We start from the raw sequence: 16,944 nt of genomic DNA on the forward strand, positions 1-16,944 counted from the left end.
TTTTAAAGCAAAAAGAAAGCATTAGTGAACAAAAACTAAAAATGAAAACGGAAAAGAAAACGGATGATCTACAATCCCAGACTTAGAGAATAACGTTGTTACTACTTCGGAATAGAACCAAAACTGGGGCCTCTTCCAACATGTCAAAATATTTTTTTCTGTCCTGAAATCCACTTGCTTGGGATCCTAATAGTTTAACTTGAATGCATTTATCAAAGAATTGAGCCAAATCTATTTATCAGGCAGTAACTGAACAAGAATAACTGAACTTCCCCAAAATTATTTTCTCATTTGTAAAATAAGTATAATAACATGTACAACTATGGAGGTGTAAATTTCACTCTGCTGCATGGATGCCCATACCTGATGCATTAGAGAGCTCGTTAGACTGATAATTCTAGAAGTGTAGAGACTGCATGTTGTTTTCTGCCTACTTAACATCGCCAAGTACTGAATGATCCAGGCATGAATTCATACCCAGTAGAATGAGTATCGGTTCAGTAGCTGATGGAGGAACATCGCAGGGGTGCTTAAGCACTGGTTAAGAGAAGGTGGGGTAGTCTCCACTCTGCATTCTTGGGGCCCAGCCCAGTTTTTGGTACAAACCATGTTCTTGTGGGTGTTTGTTTACTGAAACAAGAACTAATGAAGGCTCAAACATTTCCCCATCCATCCCAGGCTTCTTTCAGCAACCTCGTTTCCTCTGAGATGAGGTGAGATGAGCTGAGAGGAACCTAAGCAACCCCAGTACAGATGATCTACTTAAAGCCCTGGGGTGCTTGACTGGACTCACATCTGTGAAGGCCATTTCCATCACTCCATTCCATTCTTCAATTGCTCTTTATTTTTTATTTGTGCATGATTTTATATTTCAAGTTAAGATTCTGGATTTCTCTCTAAGTTATGATTCTGCTTCCCCATCCCTGCAACAAAACCTCCATAAGTAACACCTCTTCTGGGCCCAGTCAGCCCCTGGACTTTCCTCGTGGATGCTCCAAGTCTTTTCATCTTCATCTACCCAGATCTGACCTTTAGGACTCCCATTCCTGACATTTGATGACTAGGGATTGAGTTTGTTGGGTTTATTTTAGCCCTCTTTGGGCACTTTTTAAATAAAGGAATCTTCTGTTGGGAAACTCATTAGCAATGTGTATGTGAGGGGAAGTGAATTTATCAGCTTGGTTTTCCAGCCTCAGGCCCAGATGGCATATGGCAGAAGTGACATGAAGGCATGATGGAAGCCAGCAAGACAACCCATAGGTCTACTGAGGCCATTTGGGTGGGAAGAAGAAAAGAGAATGCAGAAAAGGAAAAAAGGACATTAAAATGTATCAGTTGCCTACTACGTGGCAGGCAGAGGGCTGTGTGTGTGTGTGTGTGTGTGTGTGTGTGTGTGCAAATATTATATTAATATGAATATGTCAGTTAACATTACTACTTGAATTTTATGAAAGGGGAAAGGTAAAGCTCAAAGAATTAATTTGTTCAAAGTGATCTTACTACAAGGAGATAGAATTAGGAGCAGGATCAGTAGAGAACCTCAGCCTCTCCACAATACCCTGTGGGCTTTGCTTCCTCCAGGCTTAAGCACCCCCCTTTTTTTTTCGGCTCAACAAAGAGAGATTCCAGTGCTAGAGGTCAACACAGAATCTTCATGGCACACAGAGTGAAAATAGGAAAGACAAATATGATGGCTCTAGTTTGTGCAAAATAACTAATAGTATCAACACCCACCACTAACAGTCATAGAACTCTATTTATATGCCGCTTCAGACATCGCCACAGATGTGATATCCTTCTGATTTTTACTTTACAAACAGTTACTGAGAGGTGTCAGTTTTATTTTCTTCATTTCACAGATGTTTTTCTTGAGACAAATTTGTTTTGCACCCAGTGGATTGGGAAAAATTAAAAGTTTGTCAAAAACAACTGTTGGAGAGGATGGGGAACAATGGGGACTCAAACACTGTTGGTGAGACTAATTAATGTCTACTTCAGAAAACACATCTAGGGCAGTTGAAGAGATGCGCATATACTAAGACAGAGCAATTTCGGTCTTATGAAGGGAAATGATCACATTTTATACATGGGACAACGTCTACACTAATGTTGATAGCATAATAATATTCAGAAGAGGAAAAACTAGAAACCACCTAAGTGATCATATTTAATCATGGAATAAAATTATTGTCATAGTAATGCAATGGAAATGAGCTAATTACATCTGTACACATCAGCTCAGTGGCTCTGGGGTTCATAACAGCTAAGTCACAGTGCCGCAATATCACAGTGTCATGACTTACCTGTTTATTTTATAATTCTGAAAGTGCTCTTACCTCTGTTTTGCACACTGTGGTTGCTTGTCGTGAATGAAGAACTATAAGAAAATATGTTAGAATTGAAAGAATGTTAGTATTTCCCCTTGGTGGTAAAATTCCACTGAGAGGCAAGGTCAGTGATAATAGCCTGAAGTCACAGTTATAAAGCACTTTATATTTTACTGGATATGCTAGAAGAATCATTTGTTTTGAAAGGCACTAGGAGGCATGTTCTCCTCCTTTCTCAAGCTGGCTATATTAGACATGGAACAAACTGACCATATAAGTTCTTCTCATGTCTTTTCAGTGAGCACATATCATTATTCTTTACTTTTTGAAGCCATGAGTTTAAACTTGCTTTGTAGCTACAGTCACTATGGAAAACAACATTTTGCTGGTGGGGGCTCATAATCTATAGAAACTATTTACCAATTAAAAGTCAACCATAAAGTGGATGAAGAATACAGAAATTATTTTATTCCTTCTAGAAATGTGTGCTGAGTAAGAAAACTTAGTGGATTACGATAAGAAAAACCCCAAAGAAAAAGAGATTATAAAACTAAAAGACAAACAAAATAATGATATACATTTCTAAATACAAAAATTATATTATCAAGACTTTTCATCAGTGGCTTTTCTTAGCACTCTACTTAATACTTAGCTCTAATTTTCTGGTTCATTTTGTATTGTGGTCAGCATCATCAATATAAGCTCCAGGTGCTACCACAGTTAAATCTAATTACATGAGAGATGCTCTATTCCAAGGACTGTGCTATTGACTAAAGCCTCTGGGTTAATTAAATGAAACCTGATCCATTTCTAGTGCCAATGAAATCAACTGAGGATATATCTGGTTTATGTTGTCACCATAAAAGCCTGAGGTCATATGTCTTGCTTTGTGGATAAAAACGCGATCAGTTCATCCAGTCATCATACTACACGGTCACTGCCAGTCAGACTGCTACTGAAATTCAATATTTCACTCTGTTAAAGCCAGAATCCTTTTACTAGCAGCCAGTGTACAATTCTGTTAAATGTCTGGGAAAAAATAGAGAATAGCACATTTCTCTGCTATAATAGTTTAGGATTTTTAGAAAAATGTTGAAAAGAACAGAAATATCCTCTGAGGATATTCTAGAAGTACATAGCTGATATGAATATAAGGGGAAAAAATAAAAACAAAATAATGACCTAATGCTAGATGACAAGTTGGTGGGTGCAGTGCACCAGCATGGCACATGTATACATATGTAACTTACCTGCACATTGAGCACATGTACCATAAAACCTAAAGTATAATAATAATAATAATAATAATAAAAAACAAAAAAAAACAAAAAAAAAACAAAAAAAAAAAACAAAAAAAAAAGAAAATTAAGGCCGGGCGTGGTGGCTCACGCCTGTAATCCCAGCACTTTGGGAGGCTGAGGCTGGCAGATCACCTGAGGTCAGGAGTTCAAGACCAGCCTTGGTAACATGGTGAAACCCTGACTCTACTAAAAATACAAAAATTAGCTGGGCGTGGTGGCACGTGCCTGTAGTCCCAGCTACTTGGGAGGCTGAGGCAGGAGAATTGCTTGAACCAAGGAGGTGGAGGTTGCAGTGAGCCAAGATCGTACCACTGCATTCCAGCCTGGGCAACAGGAGTGAAACTCTGTCTCAAAAAAAAAAAAAAAAAAAAGAAAGAAAGAAAATAAAAATGATGACTCTTTGGTTTAACAAACATGTGTTGAACACTTACTAGGCAGATGGTATGTTCTGGGGAATAGACAATAAAGAAGACATGGCCTCTGCCTGAGTAAAGCTTAATTTATAAAAGAAACACATCCTTGTATCATAATTATAATGTAGAATAAATGTTATGGTAAGGTGTGCACAGCATAAGTTTCTGTAGCAGTAAAAAAGGTCATGTAAATGAAACAAAATTGTTTTCGTTCTCAGGAAAGGCTTTGTGGGAGAAAGATGAACCGAGCTGACCCCTGAAGCATCAATAGGAGTAAGGGTGTATTCCAGGCAGGTAGAGCAGCATGTGCAAAGGCCCAGGGGCAAGGAGGCATGGCCTTTTCTGCAAAAGACCAGAAAGCAGTTCCCTCTAGAGGAAAGGGAGGGTGTGGAGATGATCAATATCATTAGAAGGCTAGTGCAATAGTCCAGGAAAAAGTTGATAGTGGCTGGGCCATGCAAGGAGCTAGTCAAATGGGGGAGAAATAGACACATTCAACACATGTTTTAGAGATATAATTTTGGGAGCTGAAAATGAATGGGATAGGAAGAGTGACGATGGGAAAGAGAGCTTACTGAGTTTACTGGGATGAAAATCTTTGCAGAGGATATTATGGGTTTCAGAATGGGACTAGAAGTGAAGAGTTCGATTTTCACCATTATGAGTTTGTACTGCCTGGGACTTATCTAAGGAAAACTGCTCACTGGGTCATTGGATACACAGTTCTGGAGCTAAGAGAGGTGATTTGCGGAAGATAGGGATTTGGGAATTATCAACATAGGGTTGAAGTTTGATGCTGGGGATGGATGTGATTACGCAGGCCTTAGAGATAGTAAAGAGAACTTGGATGAACTCTGATGAATACCAACATTTGGAGGTCAGTTTGGGAAAAAGTCCAAGATGAGGAATTAGAAGAAGCAGCAGCCAGTTAAGAGAGGGAGAAAAATCAAGAGTCTTTATGTAATAAATGAAACAAACAAACAAACAAATAAACAAAAGAAGTGAAACCACATCAAATAACTATTACAGAAATGAGGCCAACTGGAGAGCTTGTTATTTTTTCACTGTGATATAATGTGTGCATTTTTTCCTTTTAGAAAATTACATTAAGAAAGGGGGCCAGGCATGGTGGCTCATGCCTGTAATCCCAGCACTTTTGGAGGCCAAGGTGGGTGAATCACTTGAGCCCAGGAGTTTGAGACTAGCCTGGGCAATGTGGTGAGACCCCTTCTCTACAAAAAGTACAAAAATTAGCTGGGCATGGTGGCATGTGCCTGTAGTTCCAGCTACTCTGGGGGATGATGTGGGACGATTGCTTGAGCCTGGGAGGTCAAGGCTGCATTGAGATGTGATTGTGCCACTACAAGACAGAATAAAACCCTGTCTCAAAGAAAAAGAAAGAAAGAAAGAAAGGAAGGAAGAAAGGAAGAAAGAAAGAAAAAGAAAAGAAAGAAAGAAAGGAAGAAAGAAAGAAAGAAAAAGAAAGAAAGAAAGAAAGGAAGAAAGAAAGAAAAAGAAAAGAAAGAAAGGAAGAAAGGAAGGAAGAAAGAAAGAAAGGAAAAAGAAAAGAAAGAAAGGAAGAAAGGAAGGAAGAAAGAAAGAAAAAAGAAAAGAGAAGAGAAGGAGGAAGAGGATGATATTGTGGTATGGGGAAGAGTTTTGTATTTAAGCTGTTTGGGACTTAAACACCAGACAGTCCCCACAGCACAATGAAGCTACATGTCTTAGTACCCACAGGCCAAGAAATGAGAACAAAATTACTGAAGGTGCCAAATGCGACCAGGAAAGAAAGTAAAAGAGCAGAAAGGAATAGGGTATGGTGATCATGCCCCTGATATACAGGGCCTGGCAATAGCAATGAGAGTGAATGTTCATTGGGCTCTTGCAACATGCCTGACTCTGCCCTAAGTTTCTCATGTAAGACAGTGAGGTCGCCCAAGTCACATGGTTCACGGCTGATAAAGTTAGGCAGCCTGGCTTCAGTGGATCCTGCTTAACCACTATTCGGTTCCACCACAAACATGGTACATTCCCAGTAAATAATTACTGAATCAATTAAAGGCAGCATTTTAGCCATGGGCAGGCCCCAGGGATAGTCAGGATTTATGGGCTGCATTTTTAGACTCAAGTCCTTATGGGCAGCACTGGCTACTGAACAGTGCTTGTGATTTGAGGTTGGGCTTGGCTTCAATGGTAAAGGGCTCAGTCTTTCCCAGCTTCATGTTTTTCATCTGAAGAATGGAGGCAAATTATCTCCTGGATTCATTAAGCTTTAAGCTGGGGTTCCATGGAGGAATAGGAGTGTTCCAAGTACGGACAGGGTGGAGAGGAGCAAATATGGGGAGAGGGGCTACAGGCAGGAGAGTGGTGTGTGCCAGTGCTGTGCATTAAGTGGCATTGTGGCTGCTGGCAGGCATCTGATGAGGCTGCAGTGCTGAGAGTGAGAGGAAAGTGGCTTGAAGTGAGGTCAGAGCCACTGGCCAGAGTGAGATAATGAGGGCCTTACAGCACTAATACTGGAGGCCCTGGATTTTGTTTTAGGGCAGTCACTACTAATTTAGTGATTTTGTCAATAAATATCCTGCCTGAGCCTTGGCTTCTTTTATTTTTTTTTGAGACGGAGCGTCGCTCTGTCGCCCAGGCTGGAGTGCAGTGGCGCGATCTCGGCTCACTGCAAGCTCCGCCTCCTGGGTTTATGGCATTCTCCTGCCTCAGCCTCCTGAGTAGCTGGGACTACAGGCGCCCATCACCACGCTCGGCTAATTTTTTTGTATTTTTAGTAGAGATGGGGTTTCACTGTTTTGGCCAGGATGGTCTCGATCTCCTGACCTCATGATCCACCTACCTCGGCCTCCCAAAGTGCTGGGATTACAGGCGTGAGCCACCGCACCCAGCCAAGCCTTGGCTTCTTTAACTCTTCAGTTGGGTTGACAGTTGTCACAATAAGTGGAGCAGGCAAGTATCTAATCTGATGATGGCATTTTCAACCACACTTGGTCATGTAGCCATAAATTGCTGTTCAGAAGTAACTAAAGCTTTGGTGTGGTCGTCAACCCTGAATAGTTGGTTGGTCATCAACTAACTTTTCCTCCCAGGTAGATTAGCATCCTTTCCCATTAATCCTATCTGGTCAATATTTAATCCTTAAAATTTCCCAAACTTCTCTAACACTCAATCAATAATTTATAAATTTCCAAAAGAACAACATTATTAACATCAATAACAGCTGTGATTCACAAGTTTCTCTTGAGCCTCATTATTGGGCTTCAGAAACAAAGACTTTCGTTTCTCAGAAAGTCTTTGTGATCATTTATCTGAGACAGCACATGGCCTGACCCCCAGCCTCAGACCTGAGAAGGGATTCCTGGCTCCTTACCTGCTAATGGCAAGTGGAATCTCTTGAGTATTTTGGTTTTGTAACAGATGAGTTGATTCAGGCTTCCTCTGGTTATGAGGAACTATATAAAACAGTGACATAATTTGGTCAGGTTGCAAAAGAAAAATAATTGAGAACCATTAGAAGTCTACTGGAACTACTATAATTTCCTCCAAGTAATCTCTGATTATTAGAAGGGGGATCTTGATGGCCAGTGGAAACTATAACTCATGTATTCTACAACTTTTCTGGCTCCTGAGAATGACTTTTGTGCTGAGGCTATAAAAATCACTTTTAATATTTACAAGCTAGAACACATCATTGAACCTCCCAAAAATACAGAATATTACATTGGAAGGTATTTAGGGATTATTCTGGACCTGTGATTTTAAAAGATTTTTAGCTTCCTCCTCATTCATTGATTCATTTATATCATTCAACAAATATTTACTGAATAGCTACTATGGGACAAGTACTCTGCCAGAGTCTGGGAATACAGTGGAGAAGAAGACAGACATGGTTTGTACCTTCTAATGAAAGGAAACAGAAAATAAGCATGCAAGTAAGTCGGTAAGAACATTTCTATTAGGCAGTACAAGTGATATAAAGGAAATAAAGTACTACTTTGGGATACAGAGTGACTATACATTTGGCTAAGAAAGACCCTTCTGAGAGATGGCGTTTGAGCTGAGATCTTAACAAGAAGAAAGTTAAACGAAAGGACTGTTCTGGCTGATGGAGGAGATTGGGGTGCCCAGCTCATCATGGCACTTGTATTCTCACACCCTCCTGTGACAGGGCAGGTGAGCTCCTAGGGTTCTGATGTAGACCAGCAGTCCCTACCTGGGTTCCAACCAGGGATACAGTTTCTCAATTTTTTCCCCCCTTGATCATTAAGTTTTTAAAAGTTCTGCCAACCATACAATCTGGAGTTATTTAGTAATTACATATGCAATTTATGTTACTGCTTTTTATTTTCTTTTCATCACAGATAGATTTAACTAGCCATCCAGAATTGCCAAGGGCACATCATAATACTATGACATAAAATCTCATAAAACACTCTCCCAGCTGTGACCATAAGTAATAAAGCTAAGGGTGCATACAGGCACCGATATGTTTTAATTGCGCTTGTTGCTCTGTACTCTGCCCAAGGTTCATCACAAACTGGATACCTTTGATCGAAGGACCATGATTACGTGAAATGTGAGTCAGTGACTGGTCCATGAATCATGCATCCCATAAAATCATTTCATGTCATCAATAGCCACCCAGAGTATCTGCCCCTCTTGAGCTGAACAATGCCACATTGTTGTGTTAATAATCATTGTTGTGTTGCCTGATGAAACAGTACCTGAACATTTTAGTTAGGATGTTGAGCTGTATTGTTGGAAAGGGCACGGTTTCAGTTAGGTTTGTGAATTATTTAGGCCTGACAACAACTCCTACTCCTCCATCGGGGACCCATAGGGAATCCATAAACCCAAGTTAGGCCTCACTTCAAGTTCAGCTTTGTCAATATGCAGAAAAGAGCAGACCTGAGCCTCACAGAGGAAATGCAACTTGACCAGAACCACTCAGTGATTTGGTGGCAGGCCTCTGAAATCCTAACCTAATGTTGCTCTGTTGAACTATGCTGTCTTTTGCGAACTCTTTGGGCTCTGATGCAGGCCCTTTGGCTCTGGACATAATTCATCATTCTAGAAGAATGGAGAACAGTATTTCACAGGTGAATATGAGAGTACTACCTGCTTAGCATCCTGCCATTTAGGATATGAGTGACGGTTGGATTGCATGCTTGCATAACGACATCAACACTGTAGAGGTATGGGCATGTGTGTACATGTATGTGTGTGTGTGTGCATGAAAGAGCCACATGTGTGTGTGCATGGGTGACATCAGAGGCAGAGATCCCAAGAGCTTCTTTGGAGCAGGGGACTAGTTATCTCTTTCCAAAGTGGCAGAGGGTGACAGTGTAATGCCTTTTGGACAGTAGCGTATGGCTGAAGAAAGACGTCTGGCCTATCCTGGATTTAAATCACCCTGTTTAGACTAGAGGACTCTGAGGTCCTGGGGATGTATGTGTGTGCATCAGGATCACGTCATCATGCACACACATACATCCCCATCCCAGGCTTCCAAACAATCAATCCTTTTTAATAACCACGAGCACTCTAGATCTAGAAAGAGAACCTAGTCTATTAGTATTAGGGTAAGAAAACAAATGTAAACAATTCACCTTTTTCTGCTTCAAGGACCTGTATTGAATTAAAAAAAATAATATTTACTGAGTCTTAATGACAGATAATTTAATATAATACCATGTGTGTTTTTAGAGCATTTGGTTGGTAGACTTTTGGTAAAATTTTTGTTAGCATAGTTTGTATTTTTAAAAAAATCTACAAATAATTCTTCATAAAACTAAACAAAAATCAAAATTTTGTAATCAATGTGTGAAGGAACAGACAAGTCCACAGTCTGCTGATGGGACTATCCATTGCTTTGACTCTTTTAGAAAGGAATTTACCATAATTATCAAAAACCTTAGAAATACTCTTATTCTTATCTCAATAATTCCATTGATGAGACTCCTTTTCTAAGATACAACCTGAAATCTGAGCCAAGTTCTATGCGCAAAGATGTTCATTGCATCATTACTTTTACGGAGTTAAATCACTGGAACCAATCTATGTGCCCAGATAACTGAAAATTGTTAATTTTGGTGCTATACTCGCTTATTGGAATATTATAAAGACATTGTAAGTATTTATGTAGAGAATGAAATAAGATTATACTATAAGTATGCATCCATGTTACATTAAAAGTTTGGAATAAAAACTGGACCCATGATATATTTTTATGTGATTATATTTTATATCCATATATATTTGTGTGTATGCAGAAAAAATGATTTGAAGTAATATGATAAAATATTAAAGGTTGTACTCAAGCAATAAGGCTACGGTTAATTTTTTCTTTACACTTGCTCTGAACTTTCTATTTTTAAAAATAAGCATGGAAATATTCACATTATCCTTTTTAAATGTAGCCATTTATCTTCCCACACATTTTCTTTCTGTTTCTTCCTTATGGTCGTAGAATTCTTGATCACCCTTCATTATGAAAATGTTCATGCTTATTGGGCTTGTATCTTTGGGCCCTATTCTACTCTACCCTTGAAGAAGCAAAAAGCATTACAGTAGGTACAGTGTTTGCTGCAGTATTTATTTAACTGCAAATAATTTTATGAAGTCCATTTATATATTGTATCGGTTGAAGAAGACCTCAGGTATCATTTAGATAAGAACTGCTTTAACCAGGGGGTAAAACAGATCATTGAATGGCCTAGTGGGGTCCATGAACCTTCTGCAATGAAAAGCTAAATTTTTTTCTTTATAAGTATGTGCATATATTTTACAGATGAGGTCCCAAAGGGTCATGCCATTCTCCTAGATTCTTGCAGTCATCTGAAGGCTAAACTAACCCTGAGCCCAGCTCTCCTGACTCATAGTTGCTTCATAGATAAGAAATTTTTGGCAACAAATTGCTTAAAGAGGCATTGCATGCCTCCCTCTGAAGCTAGCCAACAGAGAAGGCTTTTTATTTCAAAGATTTTGGCATTCCCTAGGATTCTGGAAAGAGGACATACATTTCATTATGGACAGAAAATCAAAGAAAATCTATAGGCTAAGTAAAAAGAGTAATGAATCCATTCTAGTGAGTGGTTTGAAAGTATCCCTACTGAGTCTCCCCCAGGACTTTGAACCTGGCTGTTCAAAGTGCTCAATCGGATGCAGCGATTGCTCTCAGGCTTGTCAAAGGGGAGAGGAAGAAGAGATGTGAACAGTGCAGAGAAGCCCTCTATCGGGGGAGCAGTTGTTTTATTTAATTGAGACCAACCAACTTTTGGTTTGAGGGCTCTGAATTTAAAATCAAATGTAGTTAGAAAAGTAGCATGAAATCGCTCATTTTTCTTCTGTAACTTTTTTATTATTAGAAAATAAACATAGTCAAGTTAAATAGTGGTATCTCTTTTATTACCTCTTTCCCTCTTTCCCCTTCTTTTTTTCTTTTCCTTTTTCCTCCCTCCTTCCCTTTTCCTTCCTCCCTTTCTTTCACCTTCTCTGCCCCCTCCTTTCATTCCTTCCTTCCGTATTCTTTTTAGTTATTTTAGTTCAGAGCTATTTCTGTATTTTTTTAAGGCAGAGAGACACGGCGGTAGGGAAGACACCTAGACTTTGGGATTTCCAGGACTGGCCCTATCTCCTGCTGGGTGTGAGGACTCTGGCCAAGTTTGCCACCTCTCTGGGGTTTCATTTTTCTCTTAGGGCTTTGTGAGTACAAAATGAGACAATGAGTCTTTCCTTTCTCTGAAAACTATAAAATGCCATATGAATTTGAGCAGAGGGAGGTAGCACATAAAAGATTCTAGTCCACAAGACAGCATTCAAGCAAGCACTCAGTGCAGGCACAAGCACAGCTTGCCCTGATGGGCTTTTGTTATGAAGAAATGGTCTTGAATCTCAGCCCAAACAAACAATGGGGAAGTGTCTTGGCAAAAGATAAGGAGCAAGAATGTGTTTTTGCACTAGACCTTCTTGTTCTTTAGAAGATATCAACTTCTAGCAGAATGCCAACTAAAGTTGCAAAGAAAACAAACAGTCCTGCACATTTCCTGCCATCTAAGGCTCACCCCCCACCTCCCAATTCTTTTTTGCTTGTTTGTGATTGGAGGGCCTACTGTCCTCTCAGACTGACCAAAGGGTTATGATTTGCGGTCATCGTGAGCAGCACCCAACTACTACTCGAGATACCCAGGCCTAGCTTACAGGAAGCAGGGGACGGAGTCCTGGATTCAGGCACCTTGGATGTGTGGGTTCCCCCAGCAGCTGAGCATCACCCCAGCCTGCTCCTTCCAGGTGACACTAAGGAAGTGCAACCCCTCCCAGAAGAGCATGAGCCTGGTGAAGTCCTCAGTGGAACCAGAACTGTTCTTCTCATCAAGCGGTTATGTATGTTATCTTTCCTGGCACGATTGTCTTGTGGATTAGGGAGATTGGGGGTAATAAATGTCTTGTTTGAGTGACAAGCTGGAAATGTGACTTTTTGATTTTAACATTCTCATAAAACCAACAAATGAAAAAGAAAGCAAGGAAAGAAATTAACGTCTAGTCTATAGATAAGAGCATAGGTCAAACACAAAGACAAGAACAAAATTCCTTAGAGACCAGTGGGAGTGAGGTGAGGCCATTTGTGTTGTTGGACAGTCTTCATCAGTCATGGTGACCCCACTATCCTTGTAGGGAACTTTGTCTTTGGGCACTGAAGGGAGTCAATACCCTTGGAAGGCTCTACTACAGATTTATCTCACATGACTTTTATGCCATTTATTGAGCCTCCACTGGTCACCTGGCCATTTGTGCACTACTTACTTTTGACTTTATCACATCAACTTTGCACAGAAATGTACCCATCCCTATTTTATTTTATTTTATTTATTTAATTAATTTATTTATTTTGAGATGGAGTTTCGCTCTTGTTGCCCAGGCTGGAGTACAATGGCATGATCTTGGCTCACCGCAACCTCTGCCTCCTGGGTTCAAGCGATTCTCCTGCCTCAGCCTCCCGAGTAGCGTGGCTGGGATTACAGGCATGCGCCACCACACCCGGCTAATTTTGTATTTTTAGTAGAGATGGGGTTTCTCCATGTTGGTCAGGCTGGTCTTGAACCCCTGACCTCAGGTGATCCGCCCACCTCGGCCTCCCAAAGTGCTGGGATTACAGGTGTGAGCCACCGCACCTGGCCCCCACCCCTATTTTATGGCTGAGGAAACAGAAACTGGGGTGAGTAAGAGCATTTTCTGAAGTTCACAAAGCGAGTAGGTGGCACGGCAGGATTCCTACCCAGGTCTTGTGCAACTTTGAATCTCATATTCCTTCTACTTTGCATTCCTGTATTTCTTATGAAGGACAAATAGCAAAGCGCAATACCATTTCTCACACTTGACTTCTGTAATGCTGGAGGCTGGAAGCCATCAGTCGATACTGTGTATCTTCCATGTGGAACCGGGCACGTTCTTCCTATAACCAATGAACCCTGAATGACCATGGTGGCCAAACAGGATCTTGGTTTAAAATCTGGAGCTAAGCTTGTTTTACTTTGGCTTTCTTATCTTTAAAATAGAGATACTAATGCATTTTGAGCATAGCTATTGTGAGAATTAAGTGTAAGTATCTGAAGCAAATAGAATCTTGCCTATTGCAGACATGTAATGCCTCAAAATTCCCTTCTTTGCTTCCAAGGATAAAATTGCTACTTACCTCACTTAAGTCCCTTAAGCTTATCTGACTGCAAGAAAAAGAAATGTGGTGTTACATAAAACACAGTTCATAATGACCAAGATAAAATCATTCTGAGCCTTACAAACCTTTCGTTACATTTTCATTGCCAAATTAACAGCCCATAGTCCAGTGTGATATTTATCACTCTTCCATAAAACTAAAGCCAGGTTATTTTCCTCATAATTTTCTAAGGAAAAGACAAAGTTAAGAGCCAAAATAAAAGGTGGTGATAGAAAGGACATGAATAAACTTGCATCTCATTTTGGGAGAAATTAAAAAATCATCATTTCTCCTGACATTTGATTTCCTACATCAAGTTTCATTAGCACAGTCAGACCTATTATTAACTTGGTTTTAAAGCTCTTAGTTTTTTACTTTGAGGGATCATAAAGAGTTTTCAATATGAAGCTGTCAGGTGCAGTGGGATCTCAAGAAAGCAAGTGTAAGAGAGAGAATGCTGATAAAGAATGGAGATCTGAGACAGGAAAAAAACATAAAATTGAATGGTAGAGAAAAAATCCACCATGGAATTGAATAATGTGAATTTTGGAAAGGTCTCTGACTAAACTTCAAGCTTTTCATTTTATTGGCAAGTCAATTAACTTCTCTGAACCTCACTTTTTTTCATCTGCAAAATGGCAACAAGAGTGCTCATGAGCATTAATGTGAGAATTGCTAGAAATAAAAAGTAATGATGTTGGGGCCCAGTGCAGTGGCTCATGCCTGTGATCCCAGCACTTTGGGAGGCTGAGGCAGGCTGATCACTTGAGCTCAGGAGTTCCAGACCAGCCTGGCCAACATGGTGAAACCCTGTCTTTACTAAAAATACAAAAATTAGTCGGGTGTGATGACACATGCCTGTAGTCCCAGCTACTTGGGAGGCTTAGGCAGGAGAGTAGCTTGAGCCCAGGAAGTGGAGAGATTGCTGTGAGCTGAGATCATCCACTGCACTCCAGCCTGGGTGACAGAGCGTGACTCCATCTCAAAAAACTAAAAAATAAAAAAAAAAAACAATGTTGGGCATTCAGTGTGCATCGTTGTCAGAATGTGGTCAAAGTTTGGTGAAGAAACTATGAAGGGAGTGGAGTGAGGGTATATGTTCCACCTCCCCAGCTCTGTCAGTGAAAACACTGGATCTGAAGAATATGGGAATATTAAGTGTGCAACACTGATCACAGTTGAAGGCTATTGATCTAGAGTTTTAGGAGTCAGGCTGTATCAGGATTCCAGAAACACACAGTGCTCAGATGCTAGATCCTGGTCTCAGATCTGCAAGCAATAGGCAACTGTACCAAGGTTCCACGGTTTTAGCCTCTTACATTTTATCCCCTGCCTCCCGCTTTTAGTTGGAAACCTGAGAAGACAAAAGAGATCTGAATAGAGGTAATGAAGTAGAACAAACACCCAGAGTATTAATTATTTTGGGGTTAAAATGTGGCTAATCTCAGTATTTAATGTTTAAGAAGCCGGCGTATTAAAGATACTGAAAGATTGGCTGTAGGGCTTCAATTTAAAATGTAGATTTGAAGTTACAAGTGTCAAGACATGTTTGTCTCCATTTTAAAGAATTTGAAGTGTTTAAGATAAATTAAAATGTTCTTCATTTATACATTTACTTTCTTGGATTTACAGAAATTGTTAAAGTTTTGCTGGCTAGCGTTTAAACCTACCCTATCAACATTAGAAGTACTTAAAAATCAAAGAAATTAAATTTATAAAGATATTTCAAATATTTAAGGAGATTTAAATGAGTTCGTTAAACAGTTTTACTAAGATTCTTTAACCTATTTGACTTGAATTGGTTGAACATTTGTTGAAGACTAAGCAGAGTGATTGTCTTTCTGTTTGGATAAAATCACTTGATTTGTAAATAGAGCAGTACACTTTATAGATGGAAATCTGAGGCTTCAGGAAAGCTCGGGTTTGGAATTTGCAGCTTTAATAAATGGAATTTTAACTGAGAACCCAAGTGATTGTAAGAAGGCATTTCTGTGCAGACCAGAGTTTCTTACTCTTCGAGAGCTTTGAACACATGTGTGTCCAAGTTCTGTCTGCTGAAGATGGCAAAAAAATCCATGGTCATTAATTTTTTTCACATTTTTTCCTATGCATAAGAGGCCCTCATTATAAATGTAAAGATATTACCTTTTACTATAAATATAGGCCTTTCTGGGAATCCCTTAGTTTTTGGCTTAGTTTTAAATGAATTGAATTTGATTCTTGCTCTGTCATCTGTGGGCTCTGTCACCCTGGATAAGTTAAATTCTCTCTCTGAAGCTTAGTTTTCCCACCTGTAAAATTGATAAATCTAGACAGTAGTGAAGAGAATTGTTGAAGATTCTAATGAAAGAATGTGACGTGAAAGCTATTTGGAGTGAAATAACACTCTACATTTGCAGAACATTTTAATGTTCACATATGCTTTGAAATTAAACTTTTTATCCTGAGATAAAATTATGGATTTTTTATCCTTAGATAGAATTATGGATTCCCATGCAGTTGTAAGAAATAATACAGAGAGTTCCTATGTGCCCTATACCCAGTTTCCCCCAATAGCAACAACTTGGAAAACAATAATAATAATGTTTGTACTTTAAAATCAATAGTTTCCATGCATAAATACAAATTTGTATATCACTATAACCATACTTTCTCTTTTAAAAGACCACGGTTTCTTGATATCTATAAAGATTTTTTGTTTTCACTTCCCAAATCATCAGAGCATATATTTTTGTGACAGAGATTGTTTGAATTGATGTGATGCCAGCATTGCTGGTTGTAGAGAAAACTGGCCGGCCGTGTTGCCTCACACATGTAAACCTAGCACTTTGAGAGGACAAGGCGGGCGGACTGCCCGAGGCCAGGAGTTTGAGACCAGCCTGGACAGGAGTGTTAGAGAGACCCCTGTCTCTACTTAAAAAAAAGAAAGAAAGAAAGAAAGAAAATGGAAAGCCATAGTTAGGCAAGTGGGTGTTTTGTTTCTTAAATATTGGGTGCTTCATTTGAATTATATCTTGGCTGAACCCTGCACCTTGGGCCATTGAGTGTACTGAAGCTTAAAGGACATATGGGACAATGAACCCTCAATTTCTTAATTTTTATCAGTAAATTGGAGATAGTAATTTTTTTTACAGTGCTGTGTGTGACTAAATGAATTAATACATATAATATCCCAAACCAGGCCT

General features: G+C 39.6%; 1 protein-coding gene across 11 annotated transcripts in view; it reads right to left on the bottom strand.

Annotated features, from left to right (window-relative positions):
- Positions 1-16,944, bottom strand: part of CLNK (cytokine dependent hematopoietic cell linker) — a 201,767-nt gene that overhangs the window by 29,145 nt on the left and 155,678 nt on the right. For 7 of the 11 annotated variants that reach the window (XR_008502356.2, XM_054486877.2, XM_054486875.2 and 4 more), the window contains 4 exons: positions 13,739-13,766; positions 9,657-9,675; positions 7,418-7,499; positions 2,337-2,377 (listed from right to left, as the gene is read on the bottom strand). Coding sequence is in view for 10 of the 11 variants with exons in the window: in XM_054486877.2 (XP_054342852.1) it covers positions 2,337-2,377; positions 7,418-7,499; positions 9,657-9,675; positions 13,739-13,766 (170 nt within the window). In the remaining variant the exon portion in view is untranslated. The remainder of the gene's footprint in view (positions 1-2,336; positions 2,378-7,417; positions 7,500-9,656; positions 9,676-13,738; positions 13,767-16,944) is intronic. The other 4 variants (XM_054486883.2, XM_054486882.2, XM_054486884.2 and 1 more) reach the window with 4 other exon arrangements.

Source organism: Pongo pygmaeus, chromosome 3 (genome assembly GCF_028885625.2).
Source record: "Pongo pygmaeus isolate AG05252 chromosome 3, NHGRI_mPonPyg2-v2.0_pri, whole genome shotgun sequence".
Lineage (NCBI taxonomy): Eukaryota > Metazoa > Chordata > Mammalia > Primates > Hominidae > Pongo > Pongo pygmaeus.